The 9996-nt window shown below is 43.5% G+C and overlaps 1 protein-coding gene across 2 annotated transcripts; it reads left to right on the top strand.

Annotated features, from left to right (window-relative positions):
* The first annotated feature begins 560 nt into the window (after positions 1-560).
* hpse (heparanase) lies at positions 561-9482 on the top strand. 2 transcript variants are annotated; one of them, XM_086299915.1, is made up of 12 exons: positions 561-911; positions 1863-1993; positions 2231-2359; positions 2431-2604; positions 2989-3160; positions 3638-3685; positions 4566-4659; positions 4742-4848; positions 5178-5307; positions 5732-5856; positions 6644-6790; positions 8532-9482. In XM_086299915.1, the coding sequence occupies exons 1-12, from the start codon at positions 685-687 to the stop codon at positions 8689-8691; spliced, it is 1644 nt and encodes a 547-aa protein (XP_086156041.1). In that variant the 5' UTR covers positions 561-684; the 3' UTR covers positions 8692-9482. The 2 variants fall into 2 exon arrangements, with proteins under 2 accessions (XP_086156041.1, XP_086156042.1); XM_086299916.1 differs by having other exon boundaries at positions 567-911; positions 5178-5292; positions 8532-9479.
* Positions 9483-9996: the final 514 nt, after the last annotated feature.

Here is a 9996-nt window from a genome sequence, read left to right as displayed (position 1 = left end):
TGTGTCATCAAATAAAAAATGTGTACTCTGTTTTTATTTGCAGTGGATTCATTTGATTTTTAATTTCAGTTTGTTTGGTTAAGTCGAACTGTTTCCATTTTTGATGATATATTTTTGACATTTTTCTCTTATTTGGAAGATTTTGGTGTTCTTTAGATGTGTTCATATTTTTTGACATTTTAATCTACATTTTAGGTCATCTGATTTTTTTTGTCTTTAAATATAAAAATATTTAAAAAGGTTTTTGGTTTTGTTTTGTTTTGTTTTTAAATCATGAATTCTGAGGACATAAATTTGAGTCTTTTGATAATTTATTTTAGTGTTGGTTTGTGGGCTGTGGTCTCATATGTGTTTGTGGGACATTTTATTAATATTTAATTTTTGACTTTTTGTCATAGTTTCGTTTTTTTAAGCATTAAATATTTATGTGTATTTTTATTGAGTTTTGTATTCGTGGGACAGTTCATGCGTGTTTCTGTCACGGTAACATGTTCGCAGGTTTCTTCGTTTCTGGCTCGTTATTAGATGAATATTAATTTCAGGTCATTGATCACTGATCGATTGATGGAGTGTCGTCTCTCGTGATTCCTGCTGAAATGTTGGACCTGCATATAAGTTCGTGATTTGAGGTCCCGGTCGTTCTGTGTGCGCGCACGAGGACGCGAAACAGGAAGTGTGACAGACATGAGGCTCGCGCTGCTGCTGTGCGCGCTCTGCTGCACCGGGACTCTGGTAACCGGAACCGGAGGATCCCGGCTCCCTGATGGACCCCCCGGGGAGCCGGACCGGGACCCCGGTCTGGGTTTGGGCGTGGACGTGTCGGCCCCTCTGCGACGCGTGGATCCGCGCTTTCTGTCCGTGACCATCGACGCGAGTCTGGCTTCACAGGAGAGCTTCGTGTGGCTACTGAGGTGAGCTCTGACTCTAATCCACCGACGATTGTCCCGTTAAACAGGAAACACCGGGTTAAAACAGACGGGAGGTCAGAGGTCACAAAATCAAAAACTCTAAGGATCAAAACTTTCAAACTTTTGTTTCACTTTCAAATCTGATCCTGAGTCAGTTCACCTGAAACCTGTTAGCTCCGCCTCCCGCAGTCTCAGACCGGGTGAGTATCACCTGCAGTTCAAGTTTGGAAAAAAAAAAAATCTGAACCTGATTTTAAAATCTTTAAAGGATTGAGAAGTAAGGTGATCCTGCGTCAATCCAGGTTTCACTTCTGTTTCCAGAGTCCGCATGGGAATTCCCAGAGTTCCTGTTTAAGCAGGAGCACACCCGAGAACCACAAACACTCTTAGATCTGAGAATAACCCGAGTAACCTGCTGACCCTCATAACCTGATCATCTGAAATAAAACTGCTGTAAATTTGAACTTTGAATCTCGACAGCCAAACTTAGATTCATGTTTCTCTGTGAATCCGACACGTTTGTGCTCCGGGAATAAACTCGAGCTCCAAAATCCCTTCTGTTTCAGTAACATGATGGATGTGAGATAATCAGCACAGATCTCTGCATGTGGAAACCAGAGGTCAGAGGTCACGAGTAAAATCATTTCCAAAGTCTCAAAACCAGGAAAGGAAATCAAGTTAAAGTCACATGTTTGTAGTCAAAACGGTTGACCAACTTAAAAACTATGACATCAGAGTTATTCTTCGTAACCCTTCAGGAGTTGTGACAACAAAATAATTTCAAAACTTAGATTTCAGATCAAAGATCAAAGTGAAACAGAGCTGGGGTCGTTTAAAACCAGCAGGTTTTGGTGCTTTGACCCGCGAATATTTCCGAGCATTCTTTAATGTGAACTGCGTACTGCTGTCAGTGCAGCAGTGCATCATGGGAGTGACTCTGAGGTTTCTCTGCAGCTCTCGGAGGATGAGGACGCTTGCAGCAGCTCTGAGTCCGGCCTTCCTGCGATTTGGGGGGACGCGGCAGGACTTCATGGTGTTTGAGCCTCACAGGAGGCAACAGTGGGAGGAGCCTCAGGACGCTGCAGGTAAACACGATCACCTTGTGACCTCTCTGACATCACACTGATCTGGAACATGTTGATTTCTTTGTTTTATTTACAGGAAATTATTTTTTTAATGTGTCATGTGATTCTTTTGTTTTTAGTCTAAGTTCAGGTTGGAGACTTTTTCTTCTTATTCAGTTTTTAAGTGTTGAAACTTTTAAATAGTTGAAATGTGAGTCTCTGACTTCCTGACCTCTCTGTGACCGTTGAAACTCCCAGGTGAGTCATGTGACCAGACTTTCCTACCCCCGTGGATGGAGGAGCGTCTGAAGTGCGACTGGGCGAAGCAGAAGCTGGTCCTGATGAAGGAGGACCTGCTGGGTACATACAGGAGCTTCTTCTTCACAGGTGAGTCCTGATGTCTGCCAGGCGTTGCCATGGAGATGCCACCCGTCCTCTGACTGTCGTCTCCCTCTCAGAGCTCACCGTGGACCAGCTGCATGCCTTCGCCAACTGCTCTGGCTTCCAGCTCATCTTCGGCCTGAATGCTCTGCTGAGGACGGCTGACAACAGCTGGAACAACAGCAATGCTGCCCTGCTGCTGCAGTACTGCCAGTCCAGACATTATGGGATGTCCTGGGAGCTCGGAAACGGTACGACTCCTTCTCTGATCAGCTGATAATCAATAATCACAGAGCCTCAATCAGCTTGAGTCTGTGACCTGCTTATTTAGGCCTGCAGACTTTATTCTGCCTTTTATTTTGAAATGCAGCTAGTGATGTGTGTTTCCTACCACCTGATCAAACCCGTAAATCAGAGCATCAGTAACAGGCTGACACTGTTAGTGTAAAATCTTCTCAGGCTCCTTCTTCTTCTTTATTCTGCTTTCAGTGATAATATCTGGCATAATGCTGAAACGCTGCGGTTTCTTATCCAATGTTTCAGTTTCACTTCCTCGCCTTCATGTGGCGTGACGCACAGACAGGAAGTCACCTTTCTTCTTTACATGATCTCTAATCAAAGTGATCTCTAATCAGAGCCAAACAGCTTCGAGAAGAAGGCCGGGATCCGGGTGGATGGGCATCAGCTCGGGCTGGACTTCATTCGTCTCAGGAAGATGATGTCAGAGTCCAAACTGTACCAAGATGCTGGGCTGTACGGGCCGGACGTTGGCCAGCCGAGAAACCACCACGTAGACTTACTGGACGGGTGAGAGGTCAAAGGTCACTGTACAGAGACAGCTCATGAAAAGTTTCTGCTGTCAACACAAAAGAGCATAAAATGTTTGGGGGAAAAAATTACATTTTTTTTCAATGAATTTTTTTCCTCACATGAAATTTTGCGTTACGAATTTTTGAAAACAAGACACATAATAAAAAATGAACGTTTTCTACTTTATTTCTCTCTGTTTTCAGGAATTTTATTCACTCTGCTCCTCGTCTGTCATGAGCTGACAGATTCTGAAGTTTTCAGCTTTTTGATCTGATGTGATGTTTTAACGTCTCTCAGATACCAACGATGCAGAGAAACCTAAAACTTTTTATTAAAGGGAAGCAGCTAATTTTTGTGCTCTAACTGAGTTACAGAGTCACATGTGAGCTTCAGTCTGCAGGAATAAGACAGAAAACAACTTAATTACTGAGCCGACGCTGCCGATTTATCCATGAATTCTTGTGACTGTTGCAGATTCCTGCAGACCGGAGCCGAGGCCATCGACGCCTGTACCTGGCACCAGTGAGTTCACCCTCACTTTATTTACTCTGAAATGTAATTTCTGAGTTAAGTCTACTCTCACAACATAATGCATGCAGTCACAAGCGACGTGCATAAAAACTTTGCATTTTAACTGTAAATGTGAAAAATGTCACATTTACAGTCATTTACAGCCTGAAAGCTTCTCCGTCCATCGGAGGTAATTAAAAGTTTATGCACTCCTACTGACAGTGAGATACTTTTCCCATGCTTTTATTGTGAAACTGCAAATGTACATATCAGTCAGAGACTGTTCAGAACAAATTATTTAGCATTTGTAACACAAATCTTGTTGCAAGGAAACAGAATGTCAAAGTTATTAAAACTTAACAAAATTCTAATATTTTTAGTCCAAATGACATTCAGTGGATATAAAGTGTCTGTATGCTCCCATAAAGACAACAAAACCAACATAAATCTGTCTCCAAATATTTGTTTGAAGTCTCCTAATTTTGAATTTATTAAACCATAAATTCAGAAAATAGTTTTGGACTTTTTAAGTTGAAAGTTGGTCATAAAGCATCAATACTTTCTTCAGAAAGTCCAAAATTCTGAATCATAATCAGACAAGAAGAGATTTAAGTCAAGATAAGATTATTATTCATCATCCACACTGACAGTTAGTTTGGGTGATAAATTAGGCTTAACAATGATCACATCATTCACAAACAGCTGAGCACTGGTTGAGACCAGCAGTGGTCCTAAACTCGAGCCCTGAGGCACACCTGATTTAATTTTAAAGGATATCAGTGACACCTCGGCCTGAAAAACTGTTCTTTTATTCCCAAGCCTTCATGCTGCTTTACTGCTGTGAATGCTTCATTCATAACTCATAAAATAAACTTGCTCTCCTGTTTGTCAGTTATTACGTGAACGGCAGAGACACGTCTGTGAAGGACTTCCTGGATCCTGAAGTCCTGGACTCACTGGCCTTAAAGACCAATGAAGTCATGAAGGTAACGCTGTGCTGTGTGCCAGCAGCTCTGTGCTGGGTGTGTTCGGAGTTTCACCGGGATTGTTTCTTCTCATCCGGCTCAGAAAGTGAAGCTGGCGTCTCCGGGAAAGTCGGTTTGGCTCGGAGAGACAAGCTCGGCGTACGGAGGAGGAGCTGCAGGACTGTCGGACACGTTCGTCGCAGGATTCATGTGAGTCCCTCATGTCTGCCCTGCTTTAGTCTTCTCTCTGAACATCATGAACGTCGTGTTGTATTCAGCCAGACCTTCAGTCAGACCAGAAACATAAAGCCATCATGAAGGCATTCAGGCATGAGCTCAGAGACCATTTCCTCGTAGTCTTCTAGACCTCTGGACCTCGTTGGTGTTTTTCAGACTGATTTCTTTCTTTCAGTAAACGATTTTTATTCTGCTGAGTGTGTTTTTCTGTGGATGAACATTTCTGCTCTCAGCATCTCTGAAACACTCTCAAATATCTCTGAGTTTCTGCTGAGATGTCTCCATGCTGGGAATCTGTGCAGGTGGCTGGATAAATTAGGCCTGGGAGCAGCACTCGGCCTGGATATCGTGATGAGGCAGGTGCTCATCGGCTCTGGGAGTTACCACCTGGTGGACGACAACCTGGATCCTCTTCCTGTAAGACAGAGTCAGGTTAATTCTCTTAAGTATTCCAGCTACGCTTTCATGTTTTTTACCTGTGCAAAATCGTTTTAAGAGTTCCTCCTTCCTACACTCAGATTGGATGTTATTGCTTAACCTCTTAAGCCCCAAGCCTAACTGATCTCCTGCCTTTTGCCCCTGTATCAGGGGGCGTTGGGGCTTAAGAGGTTAATTTTGTCCACTTTGGGACATCAAATTAATTAAAAACCTAAACGGACATGTTTAGCACAGACTCAGTGAGTTCATTAACTGATCATTTGTCAGAAAATGTATGTTAATCTGATCAAATCAGGACCTTCACACTAATACTGAGCGTTAACGTGGCTGAAATAAGCTGCTGTTAGTTTATGTGCTCGATGCATTTCCAGATCTTCACAGTTTGTCGTTGTCCAGTAAAGGTCGTGTCCTCTTTCAGGATTATTGGCTGTCTGTTCTCTACAAGAGGCTGGTTGGACCGGAGGTTTTAAAGATTCAAGTGCTTTCTGAGTTTGGCCGAAGTAAACGAGTGAGGATGTATCTGCACTGCACCAACAGGAAGAGGTACGCTTCACATCCTGCCCTCATACAAACACCGAGACCTCCCACCACCAGTAACCCTGCCACATCAGGTGGACGGGATTTTCTTCCGGCCCGTCCAGCTGTTTATACAGCTGTCTAAACAGCTGTCTCTGCAGTGGTCTGAAATAGCTAGAAATAGCTAGCTCACGGTAATGATGTAAGGTATTAGCAGTTAGAAGTAACAGATAAATGGTTAACAGCTGCTACAGCTCCCTTCAAGCAATGTCCTGTACAACAAAATAGTTTCTACATGGAGCTGCTCAGACTCACTACAAGCCAGAGGAAAGAAAAACTCAGATTTGAAAGTGAACTGTCCTTTTAATGAATCAGCTGAGCTTTGGATCTTTAAGGTTTATTTTTCCTATAAACCAGCAAAAACGTCTGGAAACAGAAACAGAAAAAAAATTTCTTAAATCTTAAAATAAGAAAAGATTGAAATTCTTAAAGCGTTATTCAAAACTCATCTCAAACCTGAATTCTGAATTATGCATAAATGGGCAAAGATTAATATCTCAGTTTCTGAAAACCTGAATGTCTTTTACTTCAGCTCAGGAACAAACATCTTCAAACTAAAAGTATTTAAAGGAGGAAAAAAGCTTTTTATTTCTTGCTGTGTACACTGACACCAGTAGTAATTTCCTAGAGACATAATTTCTGCGCATGTTTTGCTTCGTGTGAGTAGAAACGAAGCTCATGCTTCGTTCTGTGTTGTTTGAGGTGAAGTGGAAGTCAAGCTGAGTAATAATGCTGCTGTTTTGCGTGTCTGCAGCTACAGATGTGGAGCGGTCACGCTGATGTCAATGAACCTTGGGAAGACGCCAGCAAGGATCTCGGTGCCCGCCGTCTTCTCCAACAGCACAGTGGAGGCTTTTGTCCTGGAGTCTGAGCAGCCCGGGGAGGAGGGACTCTACTCCAGGTGCCTGAATGTACTCAATGAAGCCATTTTCCTCCTAGTTAGAAATCTGCTTCGACCCCAAAGAAGACAGTTGTTTTTCACTAAATATTCCCGGCTCTGCAGAAGTACAGTGAACCTTAGATAATAAGCCCCGCCCCCATTTTTAGTGAAATACACACGGTGAAGAAGCAACAGGTCAAAATCTGTAAATGAACACCTGATTCTACCTGAACATCAGGATTGGCCCATTGCAGATGTTTTATGTGCTGATGATACACCGCTCTGTGTGTCAGACGGCCCAAACTCTGCAAGCCTAAGAAGACACGTTCAGGTCATTATAGTCGACCTGTTCTGCCTCTCCTCACTTCCTGTCCTGTCTCTGCTCTTCCTGTGGTGGAGGTTCACGATAAAGTTACGAATAATAAGCTCCGTGTGTGTAGTGATACCCGCAGGTCGAACACTCATTATTACAGTATTTTCTACTCTTTGATCTGAATGATGTCATCTCAGGGACTGAAGCCCCGTCGGCTACTGTGTGAGAGGGAGAGCCAAACAGAAGAAAAGTGGCGTAAAGCCAGCCTTGTTTCAGACAAGGGCTGAGCTCTGAATCATGCAGAGCTGCTGTGCTGGAGTCAGAAAATAAAAGCATGGAGCTGATGTCTTTTCTCTTTTTAAATTTACATTTTCTGTTTTTGTTCTTATGAATCTGAGTCTCTGAAACATCTGGATCTCCTGAACTCAGTGACGGTGAAACGGTCTAAGCTTAAAAATGAAGAAGAATCCAGCAAATGTTTTGATGCTGAGGAAGCATCAGCGGATCATATCGCCTCAGCATCCAGTGAAACCTGCAGTTTTTACCATCTGCAGGGACGCCGTCTGTGTTTCAGCTGTGATGGCTGGTTGGTGTAGAAACCTGAAGACCAGCTCACATTTCTCTACAGAAGTGAGCCTCAACACTTCCTGAAAGCTACTTTTTAAATCCTTTAAAATTTTATTTTACTCATGAAAGCAAAAACAGGGGCGACAGTGAATCAGACGCTGGCTTCAGTCTTGTGACGCTCAGATTCAGGTGTTTATCGAGTCCTATGAGAGCTGCTGAGGTTGACCTTTTGATGCTTTTGATCTGTGGCTTTGCTCTGCTTCAGCGTGCCGGACACAAAGCTGTTGTCATGGTGATTTAATGCCACCTGAGAGCGAATCAGCTGATGCAGACAGCAGCAGGTCGAGGACCGATGCCGTTGATGTGTAACTCTCTCTCAGGCTTTTATCTCAGCTGTGCTGACGGAGGACGAACAATGGCCTCATAGTTTGGGCTCAGCGGCGTGCTTCAAAAGAGTTCAAAGGTCACCGCCGTGAGTCAAAACTGGTCAGCATGAATCGACAGTCTGACTCCCGTCCACCGCTCCACAGCACCTCAGCTGCAGGAGGCTTTCTGAGAACAACTACATAAAAATCAAAAGCTTTACCTGATTTAACCGACCAATCTCAAACTAGCCCCATCCTAAATCCTCCTCTTACGGTGTCATGATCTGACTCATAAGCTGTGGTGGAAAATGATACAGGCATAAACCCGGAGAAGGGTAACTCTGCCGATGACACCCCGCACTGCTGCGGTCCGACCACAAGGGGGCGCACACAACCCTAACACCCGAGGATCATAAACAGTATGAGTTATGCAGAAATGGATTAATATCTCAGTAATCTTTGTGTTTGACTCGTTGTGTGGCGGTTAGCTTGATGAGCTCATTTCCTGTTTCTGCAGGTCAGTGAAGCTGAACGGCGAGGTGTTGATGATGGTGGACGATAAAACGCTGCCTGAACTCAAAGGAAAACTTCTCCTGCCGGCTCGCCACCTGCAGCTTCCTGCCTACTCGCTTGCCTTCTTCGTCCTCCCAGACGCCCAAGCTCCGGCGTGCAGCTGATGACATCACACGGAGAGGTGCTGTTTCCTCACACCGTGGACGCCTCAGTGTCAGATTTTTAGACAATACTGCCACTTTCTGATAATGAGTTTATTGATTCTCACTCATGACCAAACATCTCCATCTATGTCTCCACCCGCTCGTCAGTCACAGAGGCCACGCCCCTAATAATGTGAACTTCAAGGTTGATGAGGATGATGGATATGGAACAATATGGAATAAGATACTTAAATGTTTTTTTCATAACAATTTTCAGAAACCAAAAATATTTTTGATACGACCGTGTTTCAGCGTGTCATCAGTGAGGACGTCTAATGATCTAATTAATCAAAAAGCACAATGCTGACGCCGCCTCTTTGCCATCATCGTCGTCAGCAGGCTGGAGCACGTCCTCCTGATGCTGCAGCTTCACGTTATCATGACAGCAAATGTGTCAGAGTTTAAGCAGCGGGGAGACAGTGCTGTCACCATCAGGTCAGACTGGGAACTGCAGTAGCGTCCTCCATCATCTTTATCCAGTCTGTTCATAAAAACTTCAGTAAAACTAGAAAAAGGTTTTGAAACTTTAACCAGATGTATACATCTTTATAACAGATATTTTACACTGAAAATATAAATGTGTAATATATATATATATAATAATATATCTATAAACTTTAGTGTGAACTCTGCTAATTAAATATTTATTTCATGAAATCTTTCTGTTCTCTGCTGATTTTAAATTGGACTCTAATAAAACTAATGAACCAGTGCCCGACGCTCTCAGTGTGAGTGTGAAGCTCAGGACGCCTGAGAGGCCCTGCTCTGAGACCTTCAGCTTATTAAAGGACACTAGATTCAGAGTTTAATGTTTGAACTTTTATTTGATGCAAGATAAAGACAAACATCACATTTCCTTTTTCATTTGTCCTGCTCCTCGCCGTGAGTGACGACGTAACACAAGGATTTGTAGTCCAGGTTTCTGGTTGCGTTTATGTTTGATGACTGAAACATCTGCTTCATCTACAGACACACAGGTATCGATGTCACGCCTGTCACTAAACATTTCCAAAGCGAGCCCTTTTCATTTTTACACTTTCATTCGCTCAGTGTTTTCACTTTCTATCACGGCCTGAATAAGGAGACGTTGGCGTGAGAACTCTTTGTGGATGAAGCCTTTGTCGTCGGGGTCGAACATTTTGATGCACGCTGCAGGCACCGACCTGTTTCAGCGACTGCTGAAATAAAAATAAGAGTGTATTTGCAGGGTGAAACACCTCAGAGCGATGGCCACCAGCAGGACTCTGTACTGTATTCTAGACGGTG

This window comes from Aulonocara sp. 'chitande type north' Nkhata Bay, linkage group LG7 (assembly GCF_057382095.1).
Source record: "Aulonocara sp. 'chitande type north' Nkhata Bay isolate Kocher_YH1m ecotype deep benthic linkage group LG7, A_spYH_male_GT1.1, whole genome shotgun sequence".
Classification (NCBI taxonomy): Eukaryota; Metazoa; Chordata; class Actinopteri; order Cichliformes; family Cichlidae; genus Aulonocara; species Aulonocara sp. 'chitande type north' Nkhata Bay.
The sequence above is the reverse complement of the archived record's forward strand: the minus strand, read 5'-3'. Positions and strand labels throughout refer to the sequence as shown.

Bases quoted from the DNA above. Each gene is read 5' to 3' on its own strand.
- hpse (XM_086299915.1), top strand. From the start codon at position 685: ATGAGGCTCGCGCTGCTGCTGTGCGCGCTCTGCTGCACCGGGACTCTG. The intron at 2,605-2,988 runs GTACGACTCCTT...ATCTCTAATCAG, and splicing joins GTCCTGGGAGCTCGGAAACG to AGCCAAACAGCTTCGAGAAG. The intron at 3,686-4,565 runs GTGAGTTCACCC...CCTGTTTGTCAG, and splicing joins GACGCCTGTACCTGGCACCA to TTATTACGTGAACGGCAGAG.